Genomic DNA, 15,074 nt, shown 5'->3' with positions numbered 1-15,074 from the left:
CGGCAGTAAATGTTCACTTGAAACCCACAAAATAGAAGCAAAATTCTAGTCGATTCATCTAAATTGGGGTTGTGTTCTAAATTGTGTTTGGAAGTGACTTAACACCGCTTCAGTTACAGAACCATCGGTAAATGGCGAAAAAGGGAGGAGTTCAGCAACTCCAGACGGAAATCAGCACCGATGATGAGTTTGAAAAGTTTCTCGAACGGGATGGGTTGCTTGGTTAGTAGGGCGGATAAGAAAGGAAAATGTAAATATAATTAAACTGCTGTATTTCTTACTATTACTGTGCCACAGTACTGGATGTGTACACGGAATGGTGTGGCCCGTGCGTGGGCATGATTGGAAGTTTGAAGAAAATCAAGCTGGAACTCGGTGGTGATAATTTGCAGCTGGCTATCGTACGTTGAGTAATGTATGGTGTATGCCCGGTAAATTCATGTCTGCTTTATATTTTTAGTGCAAATCAGATGAAATAGGTGCCCTCAAACGGTTTCGCAACAAAAGTGAACCAACGTGGCTGTTTGCTTCGGTAAGTGGAGATGTATATTTAAATAATTCCCATAATTTTTAACGCAAAAGAAATCAACAATGTCAGTGCTTTGCTTAATGAATCTTTTGAGAAGAGTCATTGATATGAATCTTAAGTAAGGAGTCATTCGAATCAAGAATCGAGTTTCAAAAGGTTCATGATTTCTCAGAGCAAGTGGCAGAACATTCCTCTTTGGAGACTCATAGGTGGTGGTCACAAATCCTGGATGATTCATGATTCATTTGAAAAGAGATTCAGATTCATTCATTCAGTTCAAACATTCATGAATCTGACTCTGATTTACCCAACACTAAGCGCTATTTCAACCAAAGTCAATCTAAAATTCCAATTGTCTGCTGCTCATCAACCATAAACCCTATAGACAACTTCCAACACCGCTAACAAATCAGCAACGACAGGTTTTATGAAACTGTGTTGCCGGTCGAGCAACAATAACAGCAACAGCAAAAAACTGATTAGAATAATTCGATACAACTGTCCCACAGAGTTGACTACATTATGGCCATTCCTTTTCACGAATGGTAAAGAAATGCATTCAAATGCTTGTAGATGGTCTTGCTTTGGCACGCGATCGGTAGGCAAAAGTCTTTACTGTGAAAGCTGACCGTCAGCATCAAGCAGCTGCCTACAGTTATTGACAAAGGTTTGGCGAGAACTCGACGCTATTCGCTGTGTATGAAAATGTATAATATTTTCCATCAAACAATAACTAAACACATAAAATAAGAGTAAAATTATAGTGCAAATAATAAACTTAAACCTTCTTTACAGAAAATGCCTCAAAGTATGCAATACGCATTGCAAAGTGTGTTGATTACAATAGGAATTGAAAAAGAAACCAATATGAGTCAAATTAAAGCGTGTTTTACTTTATTTACAACTGAAACACATTAAAAACATTATATCTATTAGCGCAAACGTACATACAGGAGAAACACTATCCGTTATCGAAATTAATTTACATAATGCGGGGTAAGATTTATAATGCTCACTATCAAACAACTCGACTACTAAAGTAAAATCGCATAAAATTAGAGTCAAACTATAGCATATCTTAAACCACCTTCAGAAAAACGCCCAAAAGTATGCAATGAGCATCGCCAAAGTGTGTTGATTAAGTCTGCATCATGCGGTAGTACACTGTTTCGCAACGTGCCGAAGGGCTTTTATTCATTCTATTTCAACCTGCAAACTTTGACCTGATTTAGCTTCTCCAGCTCATTACATGCGGCTAAGAAGGTAGAACAAGTTGTAAGGCTGTGTTGCACCAGCGAAGTTTGAAGGTTGTTCACGCGTACCGAACCGGTGTCGTTCGGCTGTCATGGCATGTTAGACGTGAATTAAAAAACATCATTTTAATTGAGCTACACCGATCACCCTCTCCCATCCCACCACGGAGGAGAAAATTACAATTTAACTTACCTACCAACCGGGCAAAGAAAGGATGGCAAAAAACCGAAGATTGATTCTATTTTTAACCACCGAAAGCAAGTCAAAACACCATTCTGGTACCGCTTTCGCAAACAAATCGTTTCAATTTTTATCGAAATTGGTCACGCATCCACGGCACGATTTCGACGCTCAGGAGGTGACTTGACAGAAACGAGACCCCCGCCAATACTAATCGATACAAAGACCCGCCCGCGGATATCGAACGCACGATGGTGACGGGGGAAAGTAAATATTTTCTCCCCACCCGCAAGACGCGTACGAGCGGACATAAAAAGGACGTTTACGATAAAGCCCATAAACCGGGCGAACTGGATGAACTCTGCATGGAGGTTTCGGTTCAATCCGTTCCCTTTTGGGAGTGAGAATCTTGTGGGCTCGGAAATGTAAACTAATAAAGTAGAAAACATACAATCAATTAAATCGATACGCAATAGCACTGCTGCTGGGGCCGCTTGTTTGTGCCGCTCGTTGTTTGCATTTGCCGTGGGTTTGTCGTCATAAAAGACTGCAAACGACATCGGAATTATGATGTTTGAGTTTCATTTGCGCGCGATGCATAAAGGTCTGTCCTGTACCATTTAATAGTAACGAATACCGTAAGAATCTCCTGAAAACAAATGTCAATTTCTTCATCAAACCCATCTCCAACAGCACGGAAAGATCGTAAATCTTATGTTCGGCACGAATGTACCGAAGCTGATCAACCTCATCACCGAGGAGCTGGACGTCGAGTTGAAATGTCGGGCGGGCGAAGTCGAGCGGACGTACTACGAGCTGTGGGAACTGACGCCGGAAGAGCAGGAACGCGAAGATGTGCGGCAGGAGCGGGAAGAGGAGGTGGCCCGGATCGAGAAGGAAGCGGCCGCGAAGAAGCGGCTCGACTACATCACGCACGTGACGGACGAGATTATGGCGAACATCCCGGACATGGGCATTACGCTGTTCATGCCGCACGTACACAAGGACGTGTTCAAGAAGCTGCACGACCACGCGGAAAAGCACGATCTGCACATGAAGGAGAAGCGGCTGGTGCATCTGAACCCGAAGATGCTGGAGGTGTTGCATTTCGAGTGCGAAAACCGGCTGGCGGATGATGTGTTCGAGCAGATCTACTACAAGGACATCCAGGCGTACGTGTGGAAGCTGACCGAGGGCGAAACCCGGTCGCCGGAGGAAGTGATCGGTGCGTTCGTGAAGATAATAACCGAACCGGTGGAGGTGCTGGATGCGGACGGTAACGTCGAGAAGGTAATACCGCGCATGATCGAACCGCTCGAGATGCTGTACAACGCGAACGATGGCACGTGGAAGATGGTTTCGAAGCTGCCACCGCAGAAGAGTGCCAGCTCGATTGCGACCACCAACTCGTCCGAGTCGTCCCAGAACGCGTCGAAGGAAACGTTCGACGAGGACGCTTGCCCACGGTTGATCATACCCGGTGTGTGGACACCAACGAATCGGCGTGCGAATGCGGCCCTGTTCTATCTGCTGTTCCGTCATGTAAGTCAACCACGAGTGGATCGCTGTATCTAGCTAATTAACTCATGATCTCTTTCACACGCAGCTAACGGAGCACTTTCTGCCACCGGATCCGGTACCGGAACCGCCCCACATATGCATGGTGTTCGACGCGTACAAGAAGCGAGACGTACTCGAGGTGGCAATGAACGAGAAGTACAAAACGCAGGTCATGGCGTTCGGGTACTTCAGCACCGGTGATCCAAAAACGGCGGAACTGATCGCGAAAACAACCGAGCGCTACACGACCAAGCGCCCGAACGTCAACGACAAGCTGATCATGAAGGTGTCGAAGGCGACGAGCCACGCTATGCTGGCGCTAACCGCGATGGGCCCATGCTACGTCAGCCAGAATGCGGTCGAGGGTCAGGAAGAGTGTGCGGCACTGTTTCCACCGAACTACAACTTCGTCGAGGAGGAAAACGAAACGGGTGAGGTGGAGAAGAAAAAGCACAAAAAGAAGCGGCGCGGTAAGAAGAGTGACACCTCGGTGTCGTCCGCGGCCGATTCGGCCGTCTCGACAACACCGTCGGCGGAACCGGGTGCGGACGGGCAGGGTGAGCTGGGTACGATCGGTGAGGGTTCTACCGGTGAGGAGGGTGAAACGACATCCTCCTCCCAGAACTCACCGGAAAAAACGGGCGGTGATCCGGAGGAGGGCGCACCGTCCTAAAATGGCAACAATAGGAATTTCAAAAATTAATCATAATATGAATCAAATCATTGTTTTATTTCCTTTACAACTACAAACTAAAAACATTATACTTAATAACGTAAACATACATACAGTAGAAACATCTTCTGTTACTAAAATTAAATTACAAAATGCATTGGAATGGCATCGCCGATTGATGCGACAAACATAGGAGATCCGTGTGCCCTACGACCGTAGTACCCGTACGCGCACAAATCCTGCCTGGTAGCCGATAGCGTAGTACGTGTACGAAAAACTGTTCGGATTCCAGCGGATCTGATTTAGCCGGACGGCAGGATAGTGACTGAACTTGGCCCGACGCCACGTTTTCAGATGCAGTGCCGCTGTGTCCATGGTGGTGGGTACCTGTAGATAACGCGAAACAAAGAACAAACATAAGAATGCGATTTGGTTTAAAGTCAAAAATTTGCAGCTGTTAAAGTTGGGTTGACATGAAATTATATAAAGCTGTACAATAATATTACGTAACGCTTGATACGAGTTATAGTAGAAATAAAGTTTGAACTGTTATGCACCAAAGCTACTTGCCTTATCAGTGTCGGAAAATAGGAGGCCATATTCTTCGGAGAATACTTTGTAACGCGAAACATCAGCGGAATCGTCGATCTCGTTTATCTTCATCGGGATTGTCGTCGTTAAAATCTTATGGAGCGAACAAAAAAAAAGCATAAATAAATTTTAGTATGAAGACGCACTGTAGTTGTAACTGTACAGTATTTAACACCAACTCTGGAACTGTCTCGATCAGTTCAATTGCTAGCGTGCCCACTTCCTACCAAGGCGGTACCTAGTTCAAATCTCCGTTTCTTCCAAAAATGTTTCCATGCGCCGTGGAGCTTGTGTATGAGTAGCTCACTCACACACACATACATGCTACTCAGCGCACACTTTCCTACATGCGCCCGCCCCCATACATATAATAGTTTGTTTATGGATGTGTGTGTTTTAGGTGAGTTATTTTTTATAAGACTTTTTCTCACACACATGCAACCAAATCATCCTCCCAACATCTAATAATTGTAATTTTTTGACATTCATGCTCATTTTGAAGTGAAGATAATTCAGCAAAGCACTTAAAAATCGCTCATTTTAATTCTGATTTCTTTTTTATCATTTTAAAATCACCTCTATCCGTCAAGACCCTTTAAAACGCATCTTACCTGTGCTAACTTTTTGTAGTTCATGCCGTACACGAACGGCACCGGTCGGTGGCATACCAAATCACCGCCACTAGTCGCAACCGCATTAATGCTGCACCAGTCGTTCGTGCCCAGATCGGTCATTTCAGTGCCCACCGTAAATATGCTAAACATGCGCAGCCCGATATCGCGCGGTTGATGCGTACTGTACGCACACCGATCGATGTACAGCGCATCATCATACGCGATCACCATTACCGGGAAGTGTAGCAGCCAGCGTATGGCTGAGACACGGCTGCGCATTACCATACTCAACGATTCCTGCGGTTGGTATAGGCTGCAGCGCAGATCGTACACCTTCATCCGCCGATCGGCATTGCACACGACCAGATACCTTGAGCCGGTACTGTAATGGAGATCCATCGCCGTGATGCATCCACTGCTCGAATGTAGTATCTTGTGCACGGGCAGCAACGTTCGGATGCCATGTTTCTTCCCGCAGAGCAATGGCGATGTGGCGGCTAGATTCCACACCGCGACGACACCATTCGAGTAACCGGCCGCCAACACGTTGTGGCCCTTTTCGCGGGTCCACGTAATGCGTACCACACTACGCCCGGTAAAATCCGCAGCAGGATGGTTTTGTGGTCCAGCAGCCATAGTAAGTGATAGGAGTAGCACCGGCCGGAGGTGCAAAATTCGAGGCGTTGTACTAGTTTCCGTCCCGACCATACTACGACTCAACGCGTACAGATGGACGTCACCATCGGAACCAGCTACCGCGAGCAAACCCAACCGGTCCATAACGTCTCCCTGGGCAGGATCATTGTAGCAACCGCTCGGACAGAAGGCTACCTGCCAGATGGGACCGTAGTCACACGCGATAGCGAACGCTAATCGTGGGCAGCGAAGCGTTACCCTTGTTGAGCTATTAGAAATTATAAGACGAAAATTATGCTTAATTGAATATGGAAATAGTGTTTTGTTTTTCAATATTTCACCATAGGGACCAACGAGAGACATTCTAATAACAATATACACGACAAAATTTGGCATGCGTCCATGGCCCACAACGTAAGCGCCACAAGACAGCTCTTCTGAAGTTGTAAGTTCAAATCTCTCTCTTGTACTCCTTCGAAAAGAAGATTACACAACAAAAATATATATAATTAAGTTTCTACCAAAAGAATGGATTAAATTTATGCAAAAACAAGGTCGTTGTTTTTTAAAGGAACGAACATAAATAGAGAGAGAAAGTTTAGAAAAGTAGTGAGAATAATATGTCTCTTATATTATTCTTGTTTTTTTCTCATTCCGTGAAATGGAGTAAATTTTTAAATTCCATAATTCACCCTGTTTTGTGTTATTTTGTGCTCTCTTCTGAAAGAAAAAATGATTAAATTAATTGTAAACTATAAACCCCCAAATACTAACCCAAGGTTTTGTATCGGGCCAACGTTCCAGATCTGTACTAGGCACTTGCTGGAACGTGGCACTGCCAGTTCCGCACCGTTGTAATACTCATCATAGCTCTGCTTACAAGCTACCGCCAGGTATTGATCACAATCGTTCGCACAATCGTCCGGCAATGGTAACCAATCGAGTGATACAACCGGACCGCCGCAATAAAACATCGACTCACAGCCAAGCGCTTCACCTTCGAATGTATTCTTTTGTTGCCATCGGTTTGCAAACATTTTCGGCTCGTACCCGGGGTCGTACTGCTTCGAGTTGCACTGCACGTAACGCATCGAGTGCGTTACTTTTGGGAGATAGTCCCGCACATTGGTAATTGAGCGCAGGTACGATGTATCCACATCCGGGCGCAGTTCACTAAACAGCAACTGCGTTGCATAGTGTTCCCGGCGATATTCTTGCGTCCAGCTTACGGTCGTGAGGTGAAAGTTGCCCTTACCCTGCTTTAATTCGATCGACTCCTGCAGAACCACTGAAAAAAAAATGCAATTAAACATGTTAAAGCGTATTGTGACCATTTATAACAACGTCAATCCTAAATCTTACTTTCTTTGTACACTTCCGTCTCCTCCGTGGTTGTCATTGTAGAATCTAACAACTCCGATGAGATCGTCTTATTTCCAGTCTGCTTTGCCGCGCTCTTTTTGCTATTCCCCTTGGGACTTTCGCTATTCTTCTTCGATCTTGATTTGTTTGGCCCGCCGGTTTGCTTCCTGCCCTTACCCTTTTTCGATTTTCCACCTTCATCCTCATCCTCCAGCGCACTACTGCTATAAGTATCATCGGCCCCACTAGCATCGCTGACCATAACCACATCGGAATCGCCATCACTGGCACAGCTGGAATACGATCGCCGCTGTTCGGCAACCCGTTGCATCGTTTGCGGATGAACAACAGCAAGGTGGTCGAAGATCGGTTTCTGCTTCGTTGACATGTACGGACATTTGGCACACTTGTACAGCGGTTTCGGTTTGGTTCCATCATCATTGTAGTCTGTACGCATGTGTTCCGATGTCATGCCAAAGAACGGGCAACCAACGTATGCGCAGACGGCTTCGCTCGACTGTTTCAGATGGGATAACCAACATTGCATGATGGCATTGCTAACATCGCGACCGTATATTTCCACCACCAGCTGAGGAGAGGTAACATGCGGATAGAAGAAGAAACAAATGCTAATGAATACCGCTCTCGTTGTATCGGTTCCATTTTTACTTATACTAATACCATAAACGTACCTCCACGATTAGTTCATCATTTATCTCTTTGGCCATCGTTTTAATCTTCCGCTCAGCGCTAAAAGTATAGGTAGACAATGACAATTACATTTTTAGACAAAACATTTCAATAAGCCCCAAACACACTTACCTCGCGACCGATTTCCGTTTCTTTCGTCCACTTGCGGTCGTCTCTTTGGGTATCGTAATCTCCTCCTCGCTCGGAGTAGTTAAGGCAATCTGGCGCTTTTGTTCCTTGATCACCCGGCAGTGTAGCTGCTGGTGTGCCAACAGGCTGACCGCTTTCATCTTCCGCCCGCAATGCGTACAGGTCGCCTTGGTCTGTTCCAGCTCCTGCGCCGATAGGCCACACTGGTTCATGTGGGATGCCATCCCGAGGCCCGATTTTTTTACCGTCCCACATCGTTCGCATGCCACCTCCGCACGTCGGTTAAGCTTCATGAATCGTGCAATCGCTGTCGATACCGCTTTCACATCCTTCATGTCGAACGCATAATCGATACCGACACGAAATGTTGCCCCATTGTGAACGGTACAGTGTTCTTTCCAGCCGGACTGAAGCATTTCCTTACCGCAGTTGCCACATTTGACGATTTGATTATCAAATTCGGCTTCATCTAGCGGCTCAGCTGTGGCAGGTCCGCAATCGGATTGCGTTTGCTCTGCTGGATCTTTCTCACTCGCCCTTGAAGATTGTTCCATGCTACTGTTCGGGGTGATAAATTCTTCACAATCCGTGTTCACCGTTTGGTTTGATTTGGCCGATCGGTTAGAATCTCTTTTCGGCCCATCCTTCGCAGGTCCTTCTGGGTCTGGCTGTATGTTCGAGGTACGGGTTGCTCTGGTGTTAGGTGGTGGTGCCCCGGATGACAGTACACGATTGTTCCGCACGTTGATGACATCCAGTACGCGTGGTGGTGCTATCGCCGACTCGCCGGCACCCTCTGTGATCACATACTGTGCATCTAGGTTGGAAGCTTTGGAAGGTTTGGAAACAGTGGGCAAATGAGTGCGTATATTGCTAGTCTTACTGCTAGTGGTGGCGGACATTGAACGCTTGGTGTCACAATCGACGGTAGCAACAACGGTACCCTTCACCGGTGCACGGTTACCACTCATACCATACCGTACCGAACGTCTCTTTCGCCGCAATGTACGCCTCCTGCCGGGTTTCGTATCATCGCTAGAGGAAAGATCACCGTCACAGCTAAGACTATGGTTTCTGGTGCTGCTACTGATGCTGTTGCTACTGCTAGAGTTTCGTCTTCCGTTGTTCCTACTCCTGCCCGACCGCGTCGTTGTGGCGCCTGCTACCGCGACACCCGGCAGAACTTTCCCTTCAAAGTTTTTGTTGTTTTCGGCTTTTGCGCCGCTATCACCCACAGCACCGTTTCCATTGTTCGTGTTACACTTTCTAGCTGGGAGTGTTTTCCGTGTACTATTGGCCACCGCTTCCCCAGTAGATAAACCACCCGATGAGCAGTCGGAAACTACCTCGTCGTTGTTCGATGCATCCGAGCTATCGAACAGTGGCATCTCGACCGGAGGAGTTAGCAGGTACTTTGGTCTCTTTCGTTTGCTTGTACCTCTGACCGGTTTGTGCGATAAGCGTCTACTAACCGGTCGTTTTCTGCTACTGACGCGTTTCAAAACCGTACTCCGCGTACGGTGTTGAAGTTGTGCTTGCTTTGCATGAGTATTGCTCGTTTCGATTACCTTCGACGGTGAAGAATTTGTTTCGATGGCTGCCTTTCCAACTACAGTATCGCTTGGTGTATCACAGATTGCGACATTCGTTTCACTTATATCACAGCTTGTACGTTCTCGGCAGACAACATCTTCAACCTGCGGCAAAGGATCTATGATCACATCAGGCAAGTCCCGTAACGGTTGCTCTTTATTAATCTCTGCTGCATCATTTTCTGCAGCTTTATCACAGATGCTCGAGCGCTGTACGTCATCTCTTTGGTCATCTGATACATCGTGTGCCGTTGTACTGACGGAACAGATTGCTTTTTGTGGTGTGCTACTACATTCTGCCAAATTGTCGTCGGCCTGCGTAGTGGGACAAGAGGAAGTCTTCGCAACGGTCGCGCAACTGAGTTTGTTAAGAATGCGATTCAAAACCGTTTCTTCTGCCAATGATTCGTCGTCCTCCGATGATATCGTTGGAGACGATACCCGATTGTCAGACTCCTCGATCGCTACCGGTTGTTCTTGTTCCCGTTCCCGCTCTAGGATGTATCGTTGCAAAGGTGAAATGGTACGCTCTTCCTCGTCTGATGATGACTTGTAGTTGCAGCGACGTTTCTCTTGCTGCACCAAGTCCTCTATAAGCGCGTCGTAGTTTACGTGCTTAAGCAACAGTTGTACAAATTTGTCTTTCCTTTTCTTCTTACGCCTTTTCCTTTTCTTTTTGCTAGTGAGTTGTCCAGCAGAGGTGGACGGTAGCGTTGGCTGAGTGTGCGTACCAATTGGCTGTTCCATCCAGCCACTATCCTCCCGATCGGATACGTCATCCAACGACAAAACACGGTTTTCACGCCTTAATTTTGCCATTGCCATGATAATATCGACACCGGTCGCTGCCTTGTCAATCAGATCTGGTACAGGTATGTCTGGATCTTCTTCCTCCATCATTGTTTCCGGATCCGGATCGGGGGTATTTTCAGCTTCACTTGCGCCACCACTAGCAGTAGCATCAGCAACTTCTTCCAATTCTTCGTCTGTTCGATTCGCAACGCTTTCCTGTTGTTCGTTTGGCTCGTGTCTGTGCGTAGTATTTTCATTTTCGACGACTTTAGTGTGCATTTCTTGCTCCTGTTCAATTTCTTCATCACTATCTAAAATAATGACAGTACTCTCCTTCAAACCCGTTTCCGATGGAGCAGAGAGATTGATGGGTACATTCTTAACAGCAACATCTTCATTCTGCAAAAGTGCTACTTTTGGTTCTATCTTACGAACACAAATTCCACTTTCATCACGTACTGAATTTGTTTTACTATCTGCACTATTTTCGTTTGCATGAGCATCAGTAGAATCTGTACGGTGCTGATCATTAGAAGCAGTGCCTAAAGTTGCACATATCTTTGCATCGGGATCAGCAACAGTTTCTTCTCCCACTTTTTCTATTAATTCCGCAATAGACGAAGGTGGTGTAGATACACGTTTGCTTTCTTGAGTGGTTGCATTCATTTCCATGTTTTCCATTGCTTCCTCATTATTGCTCGCATCTTTTGGGGGTTTGCGTTGCTCTTCCAGCGCCAAATCAATCGTCCGGACCCGGTCCTGAAAATCTCGCTCCGCACATTCAATGGACGAAGCAGAAAACCCTAAAAATTCATTAATTACCGGTACATTTGCTTGCCCGCAACTTTTGGCTGGTTGCGAAACGTAATCACTGACGGTGGGTGCTTTCAGAGGAGCATGCTGTTCCATTGTACGTTGCGGCACCACACTTGGAGTCTGCTCGATAGTTGTACTTTTGGTCGTTTCCATCTTCGATAAGGATTGCTTAACCCGTTCCATTACGCTCAAGTGTCGCGGATAAGCTTCATTGTGTTCTCTTTGAAAATTCGATTGCTGCACATATGTACGGCTCAGATCCGTTTCTTCTTTTCCCATCAACATCTGCTCTCCCGTATTCGATCGTTGTGCATATTGAGGCAAGAATGGATATATCGGTCCACACTGCATGCTCGACAGGCATTCGTTTTTCCTCCATAAATTTTGCAAAGACTTTGCACGCAACTTGTCGCGAGTACCGGGCGAGCAGCCCGACGTTTCAGTATGAGCACGATCTTTAAACGTAGATAGGATCCTGGGACGATCTTCCGATTGCTTCTTTGGTGCCGATGTGTTTTGACCGGACGAAGATGACGATGAGGTAGAAGCAAGCGAAGATTGACTGTCGTGATCTGCAGTGTCATGGGTGATTACAATCTTGGGCACGATGCGAGGATCAACCGGTACGTTCATCGAGTTGGCCGATGAATTGTTGCTGTTTATAGGCGAAACAGTTACCGAAATGATTGGTTTGGGCAGAGCGGCCGGAGAGGTATTTCCATAAGTTTTTGGAGCGGTTGGGCGAACGGTTACCACGGGCGTAGGTAGCATATAGGGTCTCGTCGGTACGGAGTTACTCAAGCTCGGATAACCGGACAACGTGTGGTTCGTTTTCGGTAGCACGGTGACACTAACGGCAGGTTGAACCAATTGTTGCCTTGCTTCAACTGGATCAGCGGAAATAGGGAACGATGCTGCAGCTGCAGGCTTATGGCAAATGAATAGTTTTGGGTACTGGTTGGAATTATTCGACGATACTGTGGCTGTAGGCGAGGTCCCTGTCACAAGTCTAGTAAGTGGCTGTGCTGGTGATGTCGGTACAGCTGTGGATGAGCTGTTGGATGTAGTAGGGACGGTGATGGAACCATCGGACGCGCTAAATGCGTTCTGCTGTGTGCCTACGGTAAGACGGGGCAAAATTATGTGTGAAATAATATTTACCCTGTGGTCGTCCTTGGCAACGATGGACACTGGAGAATTTGCAATATTTTCGACAGACCCGTGAGAAGCAACCACATTACTATCCTTTGTAACCGAAGCGACGTCTGGCATTTTCGCTGAACGTTTGCCTTTACCTTTCTTTAAACTGTTTAATACCAGCCTCTGCTGTTCGGCCGTAAGCTGATGTACCTTTTGTATTTTTTTAATTCCACCAACAGGACCACCAACGGGCAGCTTTGGAGAAGTAGGATGCGACTTTACGGGAGACGGTGGCTTCGTAACGATGGTTTCTTTAGATACAATATTATCGACATGGTTTTCGAGCACCGGCTTCTGGGTTTCTGCTGTTGAACCGGAAACATTGCTTTCAGTGCACGGCTTATCAAACTCTGTTTGTTTCGCTAGTGATGCATTTGGGAGCAAACTTCCGCTCGCATGTTGCTGAGAAAGGTTCGGTTGCTTCGATGCAGCCACTGGTTTGTCGTTTGCAGGCAGAGTCTTAGTGGCTTTTGATGCTTTCTTACCGAGACTTTTCTTTAGCAAGTCCGCTATTGCAGGCGTCAGTGTACCCAAGCTAATGGTACGCTTGATAGTTTTAGTAGCAGTCGCTGCATTGCTGGGAGTGCTTTCGGGTTTTGCAAGTGTATCGGAAATGTGTTGCCCGGTTGTACCTTGAGCGGTCGGAGCGGTGGAAACCGGTGTAACGTTAGTCGTCATGGAACTATTCAATTGCTTCGTTTCCAAAGCCGTAGAGTTCTGTACATCGAGACACTTTTTCACTTCCACTCCTTTGGCAACATCATCGATAGTGGAACTGTCCACAATAGCATCAGATTTGCACAACTCAGTATCATTTTCTTTCTCGCATGTCGTTCGGATCGGATCTGGTTCTGAATGTTGTTTCGACTTCACCGATTCTTCACATACGGGCTTTTGCATTGGAAGATCTTCAGCTGTAGTTGCTTCATCCGGATGTAAACCTAATTCGGGATCTTTTCTAGGTGACACCTCGTTCGAACTTTCTGCATTATGAACACTCCCTTTCACTGTGGTCGTGGAATTTTTCAGGATAGATTTAGCCGGCTTTTGTGTTTGCGGTATTACAACCTTTGGCTTTATACGTCGGAATGCAGCAGCTGGTTTGAAGGTGGCATTACCTTTTTGTGCATCCGGCATTTTTTCACCTTTCGATTCTTCCGATTGTAATGCGGTTTTGGGCAATGCAATGTCTGCTGGAGCTTCTCTCGGTTGTTCGGTTTGCTGCTCCGTTTCGGTAGCTTCTTTCATACCGGCACTGGATTCTTCGTTTTTGGGGATATTCTTAGCATTTTCCTTCGATGGTACAATTTTTGCCGTGATCTTTGTGTTGTTGTTAGCGATTTTTTTCGCCACCGCTGTGGGGACTATTTTTCTCCGACGAAAGCTTCTTGTTCCGCTTGCGGATGTGGAAGGTTCAGGGTACTGCTCCTTTTCCGATGCAGTAGACATTGCGGTGCTGTAATCTTGGTCGCAAGCGACCTGTTGTTATCAATTGGATTTCCACCACAGTGATACACGGGGAAGATGAATGGGACTGCGTGTACCGGTGTAAACGGTGACGATAGCCGAACTGGCGGTACAAGTGGGGGCAGAAGTAGCAGCGAAAGTCGTAGTAGCAGCAGTAGCAACAGCAAAAGAGACACTTTTCCGGCTGTGGATTAATGACGAGAAATAGAATTAGAACGAGTGTTGGGTGTACACACGCGTTACGGGGATTTCTTCTCGTTTTCTCGTGTTGCCTTTCGGGAAGGTAATTACAACGCATCACTGGAGGTGGAAAAGAACGGAAGTAAAAGCACGTGGAGATTTGACTTACATTCTCCCTTCTAAGCAATCATCCTCTGAGTCGGTCTTTTTGCAGCAAAATAACTTCCCTCTTGTGACAACTTTTTCCTTCTTGTCCACACAGTACACACAACGCAATCGTGGGGTTCTCTTCCTCGTGTTCACTGAATACGCAATAGTCTTTGAGGAGAACAAAAACGCCGTGTCTAAATGTAAATCACAATCAGCTGTTTTCAACGGATGCCTGTGTTAGAGCACATGGATGATGGTTAAAGGAAACACATAATCCTTCTTCCTCGTCCGATATTTAGATTCGAACCTACAACTGTCTCGCCTGCGTGGTAATAGGTTACCAAGTTTGCCACGAGAAATCGATCCTGTTCTCACACTGAAACGCAATCAAATACGGCAGGCTTTTGACAGCGCTAAAAATAGAACTGCGTAATGACTGCGTGCGTGCGTGTGTATGTGCGCAGGATCTGTCACAAATGTCACGAAATGTCAAAACGAACGAAAGGGGATGCAAAAATAAACCCACACACTCACACGTTCGATTACAACTTTCATACACCCAAAATCAGGCAAATTTTGCAGATGAACTTTTTTGACCATTGCACCGTCGATTTATGCACCTGCGGTCCCGTGCGTCC

At 46.3% G+C, this 15,074-nt stretch overlaps 2 protein-coding genes across 2 annotated transcripts; one reads left to right on the top strand and one right to left on the bottom strand.

Annotated features, from left to right (window-relative positions):
* The first annotated feature begins 131 nt into the window (after positions 1 to 131).
* LOC128706917 (uncharacterized) lies at positions 132 to 4,196 on the top strand. Its single transcript, XM_053801860.1, has 5 exons — positions 132 to 222; positions 298 to 401; positions 461 to 532; positions 2,657 to 3,505; positions 3,570 to 4,196. The coding sequence occupies exons 1-5, from the start codon at positions 132 to 134 to the stop codon at positions 4,194 to 4,196; spliced, it is 1,743 nt and encodes a 580-aa protein (XP_053657835.1).
* Positions 4,197 to 4,403: 207 nt separating this feature from the next.
* LOC128718623 (uncharacterized) lies at positions 4,404 to 14,088 on the bottom strand. Its single transcript, XM_053812245.1, has 8 exons — positions 11,723 to 14,088; positions 8,222 to 11,692; positions 8,092 to 8,149; positions 7,400 to 7,988; positions 6,812 to 7,325; positions 5,399 to 6,305; positions 4,767 to 4,880; positions 4,404 to 4,583 (listed from the first exon to the last, which is right to left on the bottom strand). Exons 1-8 carry the CDS (start codon positions 14,086 to 14,088, stop codon positions 4,404 to 4,406), a joined length of 8,199 nt encoding a protein of 2,732 aa, XP_053668220.1.
* Positions 14,089 to 15,074: the final 986 nt, after the last annotated feature.

The sequence above is a fragment of the Anopheles marshallii genome, chromosome 2, assembly GCF_943734725.1.
Source record: "Anopheles marshallii chromosome 2, idAnoMarsDA_429_01, whole genome shotgun sequence".
In the NCBI taxonomy this organism is placed as follows: domain Eukaryota; kingdom Metazoa; phylum Arthropoda; class Insecta; order Diptera; family Culicidae; genus Anopheles; species Anopheles marshallii.
This window is presented reverse-complemented; position numbering and strand designations above follow the sequence as displayed.